Source organism: Somniosus microcephalus, chromosome 23, assembly GCF_052327205.1.
Source record: "Somniosus microcephalus isolate GS21.2 chromosome 23, FLI_Smic_1.0, whole genome shotgun sequence".
Classification (NCBI taxonomy): Eukaryota; Metazoa; Chordata; class Chondrichthyes; order Squaliformes; family Somniosidae; genus Somniosus; species Somniosus microcephalus.
Window position 1 is genome coordinate 25,427,977 of NC_141009.1, and position 13,189 is coordinate 25,441,165.

Consider the following 13,189-nt stretch of genomic DNA (forward strand, 5'->3'; position numbering starts at 1 on the left):
AGGAGCAGTGCGAGCTCGGCTGACTCAGAGCATAGGGTAACAATGATGTCTTCTCCTTCTTCTTAGGCAGTCCCTCGGAACCGAGGATGACTTGCTTCCACATTAAAAATGAGTTCACAGGTGACTGATGAGTCCAATGCGAGACCTACAGTCTCTGTCACAGGTGGGGCAGACGGTGGTTGAAGGGGCGGGTGGGTGGGGTGCTTGGGTTACGAGCGCTCCTTGCGCTGCCTGCTCTTGGATTCCGCTTGCTCCCGGCGAAGAGACTCGAGGTGTTCGGCGCCTTCCCGGATGCTTCTCCTCCACTTTGTGCGGTCTTGGGCCAGGGATTCCCAGGTGTCGGTGGGGATGTTACACTTTTTCAAGGAAGCTTTGAGGGTGTTCTTGAAGCATTTCCTCTGCCCACCTGGGGCTCTCTTGCCGTGCCGGAGCTCCGAGTAGAGCGCTTGTTTTGGGAGTCTCATATCGGGCATGCGGAAAATGTGACCCGTCCATCGGAGCTGATTGAGCGTGGTCAAAGCTTCGATGCTGGGGATGTTGGCCTGAGCAAGAACACTGACGTTGGTGCGCCTATCCTGCCAATGGATTTGCAGGATCTTGCGGAGGCAATGATGTAAACACCACAAAGAGGACAAAGTACTAGTGGTCATATAATGAAGACGTAGGGACTATCGTTTAACAGATGCCAAGTATGATGGTGGGGGGGGGGGGGAGAAATGAGAGCAAACACTCCTGATTCACCATGAGCACTGCCATGGTCGATTCACTCAGACATATAAAAGGACACCCATCTCTTTCCATTTTTCCTTGACAATTAAAAAAAAACTAAAGCCTGCAGAGAGCTGTAAAGTACATATAGAACACAAGGGGGTCGAAATTCAGTTACATCCCGTTTGGGGGCAGTAACCGAATTATCGCCGGAGATTTAGCGCCCGGTGCAAAAGTAGCGCCCCAGCCGCTAAATTCAGCTTACCGCCCCAGCGGAGAAGCAGAGCGCTATCTCGGGTGCTCCACTTCCTCTCGGAGCGGTGTCAGAGGCGCAAAGCGCAGTAGCACCGGAACTCTACGCGGCCACCCGAGTAGCGCTGACATGTTTCAGCGCCCCTCCCCTTCCGTTAAAGAGGAGGGACGCTGTGAGCTCTGCAGGGCCTCCGATGGCCCACACTAGCCCACCAGGGTGGCGTGGTGCCATGGCTGCAGCCCGGCACCAAGACGTGGTGCCGGGCTGCGCGATGGCAGCCACAGACCATGCCAAGGGTCACCATGGAGGTCAGCCAAAAAATTTAAATGACACCACCTGCGGCAGCCTCACGGGCCACAGCCGAATTTCTGCAGCGGGCGGTAAGGAGTCGCGGTGCATGGCAATGACGTCATCGCCCACGTCGCTACCGGTGGGGGCGCAGCGCTAACGGCTAGCACCTCAGTAGCACCCCGGTGAATTTCTCAGGGGGCGCTGCCCCCGCCCGCGCGAAAAGCCCTTTGCGCCCCGTTAGCACCCCCTGGAGGCGCTAACAGCAGGCGCAAAGGAGCCGAATTTCGCTGCCACGATATTTAATAAGTTAGTTGATCTCCCATGGTGTTGCATACGGTATGACAGAAAAAATGGTCTTTCTTTTACCTGTCTCTGCTGTCGTCATGTTGCTGTTTCTCTTTATCTCTCCTCCTCTGGTTCTGCATTTCTATCTCTTCTCTTCTGCTTCTCCCATTAAACTCTTTTTTTTTGCTTCTCAGTCTTTTTCTTGTTTCCTTTTGAGTTGCAGGTGGTTTGTGGTATGGCATAATGTGATGGGGAAACAGCTACAGGCTGCTTTTGTGCAGCGGTACCTTTCCCATTATCTTCCCCAATCACATGCTATCCCCACCCCATTGCTGCCATCATGTAGCAGTCCCCTTTCTACCACTCACATAATTACCCCTTTGAACAACCCACTCAATCCCTTTACCTCCCCTCATGTGCCACAGACCCTCCACCAGCCTCCCTCTTATCCCACCTTCCAATCTGCTTGCTTTCAAAATTCAACTTGTTTTTTTTTTAAAGAAATCAAATTAGAATGAGGAAAGAAGCTGGCTGTCTGTCTGTCTTACGATCTGTCAGTCTGTCTGTCTTTCTCTCTGCTCCCACCTCACAAATGTTAAAAATTAAAATCTCTGTCTCTCAGGTACAATAAATTAGCATTGACCTTTTCTAACTATCAACAAAACACAAGTGAGATAATTAGCTCGTGTCAAAATTGTTTTTGAGAAGTGAAGTAACATTAAATGAAGAAAGCCACACTCTTTCTCCCCTTCACTGTCTCTCTCTGACCTCAGTCTCTCTCTCCCTCAAAAACCAGTCTATCTCTCTTTCACTTTGTAAAGTTTAAAGTAGAAACAAAGCCTGCAACAGATGAGTAATCAGAAAAAAAAATTCTCTCATACGTACACATGCACGTATACACACACAATCCTTTCAAACTTGTTTTAGCTTTTCTTAAATTAATTCAGAAATATTTTTGAGCAGAGATTGCTAGAAGCTAAAGAAAGAAAATACTCTTCGGTACAGCTGACTGCACTGTGGGAGATTAAGTAAAGTGCATATGTATAGATTGGACAATCCAAATTTAACTCAGAGTCACAACTCTAGACAAAAATATCAGCCCCAAGCCCAGGCTTTTGGGAGAGACTTTTAATGGAGACAGTAAAATATACAAAGGACAAATGGATAAATGTAGATATGTTACTATGAATTCAGTAATTTTTTTAAAATTTTGGTAAAACCCTTAATTTGGATATAGAAATTTCACTTAATGAGAGAAAAATGATGGATGAGAAAAAAATTCAGAAAACATGATGGAAGAAGTCCAACGATGTGCGGGTTAGGTTGATTGGCTATGATAAATTGACCCTTAGTGTTAGGGGACTAAATACGTGGGGTTACGGAGATAGGGTGGGATATGTGTTGGTGTAGGGGTTACGGGGATCGGGTGGGATATGTGTCGGTGCAGGCTCAATGGGCCGAAATGGCCTCTATCTGCACTGTGGGGTATCTGTGATCTGTGAATTATGGGAACACAGTGGTCAATTTGTGCAAAGGAGTGATGAGTTTACGCAGGGGATTGCCATTATAATTGTGGACATTGGCAATGAAAATGGAAAAGTTGACAAAAAATGTGACACATACGTCACAACATAAGAACATAAGAAATAGGAGCAGGAGTAGGCCAATCGGCCCCTCGAGCCTGCTCCGCCATTCAATAAGTTCATGGCTGATCTGATCCTAACCGCCAATCCACTATCACAGAACCATCTCCTGAATCTAACAGAATTAGACACACGAAATAGGAGCAGGATCAGGCTACACGGCCCCTGGGCCCGCTCCGCTACCCACAGGGCCATGTCCGATCCGAACCTAGACTCATGTCCAAATTCCTGCCCGCTCCCCGTAACCCTTAATTCCCTTTACTTCTAGGAAACTGTCTATTTCTGTTTTAAATTTATGTAATGATGTAGCTTCTACAGCTTTTGGGGGCAGCATATTCCATGGACCTACCACCCTCTGAGTGAAGTAGTTCCTCCTCATCTCAGTTTTGAAGGAGCAGCCCCTTATTCTAAGACTATGCCCCCTAGTTCTAGTTTCACCCATCATCGGGAACATCCTCCCCGCATCCACCCGATCCAACCCCTTCACAATCTTATATGTTTCAATAAGATCGCCTCTCATTCTTCTGAACTCCAATGAGTAGAGTCCCAATGAACTCAACCTCTCCTCATATGTCCATCCCCTCATCCCCGGGATTAACCGAGTGAACCTTCTTTGTACTGACTCGAGAGCAAGTATGTCTTTTCTTAAGTATGGACACCAAAACTGTACGCAGTATTCCAGGTGCGGTCTCACCAATACTTTGTACAACTGAAGCAATACCTCCCTATTTTTATATTCTATCCCCCTAGCAATGAAAGCCAACATTCCATTGGCCTTCTTGATCACTTGCTGCACCTGCATACTAACCTTTTGAGTTTCGTGCACCAGGACCCCGAGATCCCTTTGTAGTTCAGTACTTTCCAGTTTCTTGCCATTAAGATAATAACTTGCTCTACAATTTTTCCTGCCAAAGTGCATAACCTCACACTTTCCAGTATTGTATTCCATCTGCCAAATCTCTGCCCACTTACTTAGCCTGTCTATGTCCCCTTGCAGGTTTTTTATGTCCTCCTCACTCACTACTTTCCCTCCCATCTTAGTATCATCTGCAAACTTTGATATGTTACACTTGGTCCCCTCCTCCAAATCGTTAATATAGATTGTAAAGAGTTGGGGACCCAGCACTGACCCCTGTGGAACACCACTAGTTACTGATTGCCAGTCCGAGAATGAACCATTTATCCCAACTCTCTGCCTTCCATTAGATAGCCAATCCTCTATCCATGCCAGAATATTACCCCCAAGCCCGTGATTTTTTACCTTGTCAAATGCCTTTTGGAAGTCTAAATACACTACGTCCACTGGTTCCCCTTTATCCACCCTATATGTTACTTCCTCAAAGAACTCCAGCAAATTTGTCAAACATGACTTCCCCTTCATAAAACCATGCTGACTTTGTCCTATTAAATTATGATTATCCAAATGTCCTGTTACTGTCTCCTTAATAATGGACTCCAAAATTTTACCTACCACAAATGTTAGGCTAACCGGTCTATAGTTTCCAGCCTTCTGTCTACCGCCCTTTTTAAATAAGGGTGTTACATTAGCAGTTTTCCAGTCTGCCGGGACCTTTGCTGAGTCCAGGGAGTTTTGGAAAATTATTACCAATGCATCCACAATCCCTACCGCCACTTCCCTCAAGACCCTAGGATGTAAGCCATCGGGTCCAGGTGATTTATCCGCCTTGAGTCCCATTATTTTACCGAGTACCACTTCCTTAGTGATTTTGATCGTGTTTAGCTCCTCCCCCCCCTATAGCCCCCTGTTTGTCCAGTGTTGGGATATTCTTAGTGTCCTCTACTGTAAAGACTGATACAAAATATTCATTCAGTGTTTTTGCCATCTCCATATTTCCCACCATTAATTTCCCGGTCTCATCCTCTAAGGGACCAACATTTACTTTAGCCACCCTTTTTCTTTTTATATAACTATAAAAACTCTTACTATCTGTTTTTATATTTTTTGCTAATTTACTTTCATAATCTATCTTTCCTTTCCTAATCAATCTTTTTGTTATTTTTTGCTGTCTTTTAAAGTTTTCCCAATCCTCTATCCTCCCACTAGATTTGGCTACCTTATATGCCCTTGTTTTTAGTCGAATACTATCCTTAATTTCCTTACTTAGCCACGGATGGCTGTCTTTTCTTTTACACCCTTTTCTTCTCAGTGGAATATATTTTTTTTGGAAGTTGTAAAATAACTCCTTAAATGTACACCACTGATCATGTATCGTCTTACCCTTTAATCTATTTTCCCAATCCACTCTACTCAATTCCGCTCTCATACCTTCATAGTCTCCTTTATTCAAGCTTAGCATGCTTGTTTGAGATCCAACCTTCTCACCCTCTAATTGAATATGGAATTCAACCATGTTATGGTCACTCATTCCAAGGGGATCCTTTACTAGGACATTTTTAATTAATCCTGTCTCATTACACAGGACCAGATCTAAGGTTGCTTGCCCCCTGGTCGGTTCAGTTACATACTGCTCAAGAAACCCATCCCTAATGCACTCAATGAACTCATCCTCAAGGCCGCCCTGCCCAATTTGATTTGTCCAATTAATATGATAGTTAAAATCCTCCATAATTATAGATGTTCCCTTATTACAAGCCTCAACTACTTCCTGATTGATACTCCGTCCAACAGAGTTGCAACTGTTCGGAGGCCTATAGGCTATGCCCACTAGTGTTTTTTCCCCTTATTATTGCTTACCTCCACCCAAACTGTTTCATTATCCTGATCTTTTGACCCAATATCATTTCTCTGTATTACAGTGATTCCTTCCTTTATTAACATAGCCACCCCACCTCCCCTTCCTTCCTGCCTGTCCTTCCTGATCGTTAAATAACCTGGTATGTTTAATTCCCAGGCATTGTCACCCTGCAGCCATGTTTCTGTAATGGCCACAAGATCATACCCATATGTAGTTATTTGTGCCATTAACTGTCTATTTTGTTGCGAATGCTACGTGCATTCAGATAGAGAACTTTCAAATATGTTTTGTGACACTTAGTTCCTGCTTTTGCCCTTTTTATTACTTTACCTTTTACTCCATACCTTCTGCCCCTTCCTGACACGCTCTGGTTTTTAATTTCCCCACTGCTACCTAAGTCTATGACCTTCTCTGTTGTCATTTTTATTATTTGCTCTCCAGGAACCTCCCCCCCACTAGTTAGTTTAAAGCCCTCTCTACAGCCCTAGTTAAATGATCCGCCAGGACTCTAGTCCCAGCACTGGCCAAGTGAAGCCCGTCCCAACGGAACAGCTCCCTCCTGCCCCAGTACTGGTGCCAGTGTCCCAGGAAGCAAAACCCATTTCTCCCACACCAGTCTTTGAGCCACGCATTTAACTCTCTAATTTTATTTGTCCTAGCCAAATTCGCTCGTGGCTCAGGTAATAAGAGATTATTACCCTTGAGGTTCTGTTTTTTAATTTGACCCCTAGCTGCTCATACTCCTTTAACAGAACCGGCTTCCTAGTCCTATCTACGTCGTTTGTACCAACATGGACCACGACAACTGGATCCACCCCCACTGCAAGTTTCTTTCCAGCCCAGAGGAGATGTCCTTAACCCTGGCACCGGGTAGGCAACACAGCCTTCGGGACTCTCGCTCTCGGCTGCAGAGAACTCTATCTATCCCCCTAATAATACTATCCCCTACCACTACAACATTTCTATTTACTCCCCCCTCTTGAATGGCCCCCCGTTCCACGGTGCTGTGGCCAGGTTGCTCATCCTCCCTGCAGTCCCTGCTCCTGTCCCCACAGGGAGTAAGAACCTCGAACCTGTTGGACAAGAGCAAGGGCTGCAGCTCCTCCAGCTCTACCTCCTGGATCCCCGTACCTGCCTCACTCGTAGTCACACCGTCCTGTCCCTGACCATGGGCTACATCTGAATTAATTAACTTCATAGGTGTGACCACCTCCTGATACACAGAGTCCAGGTACTTCTCCCCCTCCCTGATGTGTCGCAGTGTCTGAAGCTCAGACTCCAGCTCATCAACACGGAGCTGGAGTTCCTGTAGCAGCAGACACTTGTCACAGACGTAATCACCGTGAGCCTCAATGGGGTTCACCGGCTCCCACATCTCGCAACAGTAACACATCACCTGCTCCATTCTATGTAATTAATTAAATTTTTTATTGTTAGTTATAGACACCCTCTGCCCGATTTTAGATGCTAGTATCCCCTTTAATTAATTGGATTTAAATTAAATCAATCCCTCTAGTTACACCAGTTAAATGGTTTACCAACAGTCACTCTGCACCAGAAAGGCCTTATTAACTACAACCCACAGAGTTAAAGTTTGAAAAGAGCACCTAACACCCCACTTACCCTAACTCACACTTCCCCAAACTCACAGCACTCTCTGTGGCAGTCGAGTGGTGCAGAAGGAAGTCCACAGACAAGATTTTAAATACATCACAGATTAAAAATCTTCTGACTACCCATACTTCCTGTCATATTACTCTTACTTCCTGTGTCACAATGTTTTTAATGGAAAACCCTATGTCAACATGTCAATATTTTAGCATCGCACTTAGTCAATGAACCAACTGTATCACTTAAAGAGTTTTGCCTGCCATTATGCCATTTCATCAGCAATCAAAATTTCCAATGTCCAAAATAAGGTTTTAAACAAATTAAGAAATTAAAAATATATATGTTTTACAATATTAGATTTATCCACTAAATTGTCTTTGTCTCTTTTGACATCTTCATTATAGTTTTTACTTGAAGACCTCAGTTTCGTCCAAAAGCCTGGGCTTGGAGTTGATATTTTTGCCCCAAGTTAAATTTTGAAATCAAATAGGAAACGTCTAATTATCACTTGTGTTTTGGTATTAGATATAAAATTTAAACATTATAATTACTAACAGTTATGAGACAGAGACAGAGAAAGACAGAGACATAGATACATATCCACGAACCAATCACAAAACATCAAATACAATGTTTGCAGAGATCTCTTCCAAACCAATGCTGCTGGACCTTTCACCCCAACTGAGTGCTGTCATGCTCATGACCCCCCTTCCCTTACCACTGAGACACCAGAAACCCATCAGTGAACCAAACCCTATATCACATACATACATCCCAGTTATACGAAACCTCAGGTTTCCCTTCCACAGTGCTTCCAAATCCCAGGTACCCCCTCCATAGTAATGCCAAACCAAAAGATCACCAAATCCCCAAATTACACTGCAGCAGTGTCAAACTTCAGGGCTCCCACCCCAAGTCTGCTAAACCCCAGGTCCATCCCCCCAGTACTATCCCCATTGCTCCAAATCACAGGAGCATCCCTAAAGCAGCTAAGGTTCACTCCCCTACCCCAATATAGCTAAATACTCGATATCTACCTCCAACTGGTACATCTTGCGTAGCAATTTGCTGTGTATTCTTAGCTTTTAAAATGGGATGGGATAGAGACCAAATACACAATAGGTAAAATATATTACAAATAAAATCCATTATGTAATTATAAATTCTTTCAACTGCACGCACGTTCAACTTTATCAAGTGTAAATTCCAATGTCTACATTGAAACTGGAAAGTGCCTATGTAAATTTGTCACGCTGTAATTACACCTCATTCCAGTGGAAGCACTGCGCCACCCTTGGCAGGAGGATGTAACTGTCGTAGGTCAAGCTTACATAGCCAGTTTCCATTTGAAATGTGGACATGGGAATTTATAATGGAAATACAAACATACGTGCTTAAAATGGGGACTGAATTAGCACAGGGTTTAAATTATGGCCCACCCTCTAACCCTGCTTCACCTGATAACCATATTGGGTCTAGAGTCCCCATGTCCAACACCATGGGAGATTGACTAGTATTTATATACAATGCAAAAACCACGCATTTATGATTTTCACAATATTGGGCAGAATTCAATCCCCAAAGTATAGTTAAAAATTCCTGCACAGAATTTAGTACAAATGGAATAAAAACAGAAAATGCTGGAAATACTCAGCAGATCAGGCAGCATCTGTGGAGAGAGACAGAGTTAACGTTTCAGGTCGATATCATCCTGCCTGACCTGCTGAGTGTTTTCCAGCATTTTATGTTTTTATTCAGATTTCCAGCATCCGCAGTATTTTGCTTTTGTTTTAGTACAAATGGAATTTGATTTATTCAATCACTGATTTTCTGCAAATCATTGGTCCTGATGTTATCACCTCCATGGGATAAACATCCCTCTTGTTATAAAAGAGCACATCCTCAGACTCATTATAAGAAACACCAAGGGAGATCGGCTGGCACATTTGTAGAAAAAAAACTGGCAACTGCTTTGTTATCAGCAGGTTAAATTAAAACCAAATTTTATATTTGATGCTGAGCTTTACACACAAATATTATCCAACTTCCCTCGTATCAGTTTCCATTGTTAAAAAACAGTTAACCATGGAGAAAAATATTTTACAAATTTCAAATTTATCTATTATTAATGTTAAACTGAGAGCCTTTTTGTTTGTTCCATTTTCACTATTAAAAACTATTTTTCTCCTTCAATTTTTCTCCTAATGCCTCTCCTGAGGCAAGTGATTCAAAGTGGGGTAAATTCTAATAGGAACCAACAGCCTTCTGTGAGCTTGAAAATTGATCCTTTTTCCATGTGTAAACCCAATCACATCCTCACCCAGCACACACATGCACACCAACAGGGATCACTAGATAGTGACCAGGAGAAGAAATCATGACTGACATAACCCTTACCTAAGTCTGCAAATTCTGAGGCAAATTATAGTACTCTAGTGCTGCCCCAGCTGAGATCAGCTCACACAGATCAACGGACAACCCGGAGATCTTACAGATCTCTATGGCTCAGCACCACATACAGTAATATGGTGCATTTACTCACTGAGCCATCAAGGAAACTCCTGTTTAATCTCTATTTTATTCTCACGGTCTAACTTCACTGGCCAGTGACACTGTACTTCACTGTACACAAATTTATGGAGAATAATGGATGTCGGGAAGCAAGTTATAATTCTGTAATTTAATCAAGGGATTCAGATACTGCCATAAACTATAAGGTTCAAAGCCATCATGTGGATCATGAGATTAAATACCTGTTTTCAACTCAATGAAGGATTCTTTAAAAAAGCAACGTACATTTTCCTTTGTGGGCTTTTACTGTTTGATCATATTTTGCCAGCCATGGCAGATGCAATGGACAACATTCACAAAGCTATATTGAAGTCTTGTGACATCAAGAAAAAGGTAGAAAAAGGTTTTGCACAGTTAGTACATTTTAGAAAGTGGTAACAGACAGCAGAAAGCCTTGTTCTGGGTTGTCTTCAAAAATACATTTACAATGATGTCCATGGAATAAAAATACCACAGAATACAGGGATAGAGAAGGGAATTGGGATTAGAGTAGATAGCTCCAGCTGAAGACTAGCAGTGGCACAGACACGATTAACTGCATGCCCCCCCGCCCCATGTATGCAGTAAACCTCTGATTCCTAATAAACAGATTACCTGTCTGATAAGGTCACAATACTGGCTTTACCTGTTGGATTATCTTTATAACTTACTTGTACCTGTAAAACTTGTGAGTTTCATGTCTTTCTCTCAAGAAAAAACAGTCACTCCTGCAATAGCCTATGTTTATGTATCCTCTCAAGTGCCAAGCCATTGTACCTGGTTCCTCTAAAGCTGACTTTTAGTAAGTAAAGACATTATGATAGCTTTTAATAAAGCTCAATTGTTTAACTACTAAAGTAGGGAAACATAACTCAAAAACCATCGATCTAACTGTCAGCCCTACATACTAATCTTGCTATTTTGTTTTTAACGATAGACTCTGTTGCGAGAGACAGCTATTTCCTGTACAGACGTCTAGAGCATGAAGGGATATTTACAATTTTCTTTTAATGCTGCTTTAATAAAAGCTGGCTCCAAAGCATAAACAAAAGGTCCTGAAAGAGGCATGGCTGAATTATTATCTTTTGGTTCTGCCCCAAGGTGTACTGTAACTTTCACCCTTTGTCTTCACTGGGCTAAACTGAGTCTTCTTAAAAAATGCCTTTTTTTTTAAAAAACCAATGTTAAGACCACTAGTTAGCAAAAGTAAACCAAACCGATAACATTTTACTGCTTTTACACCGACAAAACCACAAGAAAGCAGCAGATTTTTTTTTTTTTTAATGTCTTTTCCAACAAAAGTATGGATAAAGAAAGCTTAGAAGAATTTTTGTTTTTTTTATATGTGGCTTTTGTTTAGAAAGACAGAATGAGTAAGCGTTTTCTACAATAATTAAAATATGGCTATGTAACTGCAGGCAATAAAAGTTTACAGCTTTTTCTGACAGTCATAAGAGATAACAGAGTAAAAGTCCTGGGATGCAGTGCCTACCAGTGCTTCTCACACATCTGAACAGCATAGGTATATCTTTTAGCATCCTGAAATCAATCACAGATTAGATAATGAAATATGCACAAGCCTTTTCCCAGAACCTTTGACAAATCACACACAATCCTAAATCTTCATAAATCACGATTAAAGACAAGGATATCATCACCAACACATATATCTTTTCTAGCCTGACCTGAAGACTAATGAGAAAAGCCCTGGACTATCTCCTCTGATTAATTAATTCAAAATGTCTGCCGTTATTCAAATGTGAGGCTGGTGTTATTTGAATAACACTTGACAGCAATGCCTGAAGATATAATCTCTGATTTGCAAATCTGCATCTGCACTGCTGTAATGGTTCCTCGAACAGTGACCTTAGAAGATGCTTTTTTATGAAGTCAAGGCTGTTCTAGCTATCGGCACTTCAGCAAAAGAAAAAAAGGAGGGGGGAAATCAGGTTGTGAAGCCCATTGTCCACAATGAAATAAATCAATCATGGTGACAGAAGTAGGCCTGAAATGAGAGTCTGAAGTGAACAAAATATTCAGTGTCAGCAAAACATCTGCTGTCAGAATCTACTCTTTAAAATTTCACTAAGACATACAGTGACAAATCATCTTTTGCTTTATTTGGTTACAAATATGGTAAATTCTAATATTAAAAGGATTTTAGAATTATTTCGATCCCTTACAGTAGACAAGGCTATGATCATTGTAGAATTTCAAAAAGTGCACACCAAAGAAGGGAGGCAGTTCTTAATGCAATATCAGAGACTGTGGTAAATTCTAGTCCCAGTGCAGTATTTCAAAGACCAAGAAAAGCCATCCCTGTATAAATGGTAATACCGGTGTAAAGTGTTTTTGTCTTGAATTCTGCAGCAACAAATACTTGAATAAATATAAAACTACTTTTGCCCTAAGAGCTTGCATTTCCCTAGTTTTACTCTCTCGCGGTTTAAAAATCCAAGCTAGAAACAGCTATTATAATCTTACAAACATAGAAATGGCCATGAAGCCCAAAGTAACATATGCTGCAATTCAAAATAAATTGATTTTTTTTTTTTTAAATGCTAGGTTTAAAAATATGGTAACAAATTGTCATCTGAAACATCTCCAAATAGGATGTTGATAGCAGTCTGCTATCTGTTTTGGAAAAACAGTGAGGCAACTGTCATGCTGGCAGTGCCAAGAATCATGACAGAATGGATTATTAATAAGTGACTTATCCAGAGAACTATATTAATTTATGTCTTCCTGTCTGGTTCAACCTTCCCATGCTGGGGGAGGGAAATCAAAACTGGGCAACTGAAAGAGTTTTTTTTAATAAGAACTAATGAAGAAAAACAATATGCATTTCCCCATGTTTGACTGGAATAAGGAACTTCTGTATCATATAACTGATGAGATTACTTATTACAAATGGCCTTCATAATTATCTAAAATTCTTCACAATAAAAAAAGCACCATTTGGAAAGATAACCGTTTAAATTTAATTTACAGTAATTTCAACCAACAGAGAAAAACAACAGAAGAACAAACTAGCTGCAATGTACTGCATCTGACCTCCGCTTTCGGAAGAGAATAAACACAGCCTTCGCTTTTCAATCCCCATCAAACCAGAGTAAAAGGAGGGCCAGCAT

At 41.9% G+C, this 13,189-nt stretch overlaps 1 protein-coding gene across 5 annotated transcripts in view; it reads right to left on the reverse strand.

The window, feature by feature from the left end:
* The window catches only part of pbx3b (pre-B-cell leukemia homeobox 3b), a 188,042-nt gene that overhangs the window by 162,026 nt on the left and 12,827 nt on the right, over positions 1-13,189 (reverse strand). Inside the window, exons 1-2 of one of the 5 annotated variants that reach the window (XM_085965619.1) lie at positions 13,113-13,189; positions 11,551-11,597 (exon numbers count right to left, since the gene is read on the reverse strand). The exon at positions 13,113-13,189 is cut by the window's right edge and continues 496 nt beyond it. The exons of 3 other annotated variants lie outside the window; for them this stretch is intronic. In XM_085965619.1, the coding sequence (XP_085821745.1) occupies positions 11,551-11,596 (46 nt within the window). In that variant the 5' untranslated portion in view covers position 11,597; positions 13,113-13,189. The remainder of the gene's footprint in view (positions 1-11,550; positions 11,598-13,112) is intronic. One more of the 5 variants, XM_085965618.1, reaches the window with a different exon arrangement.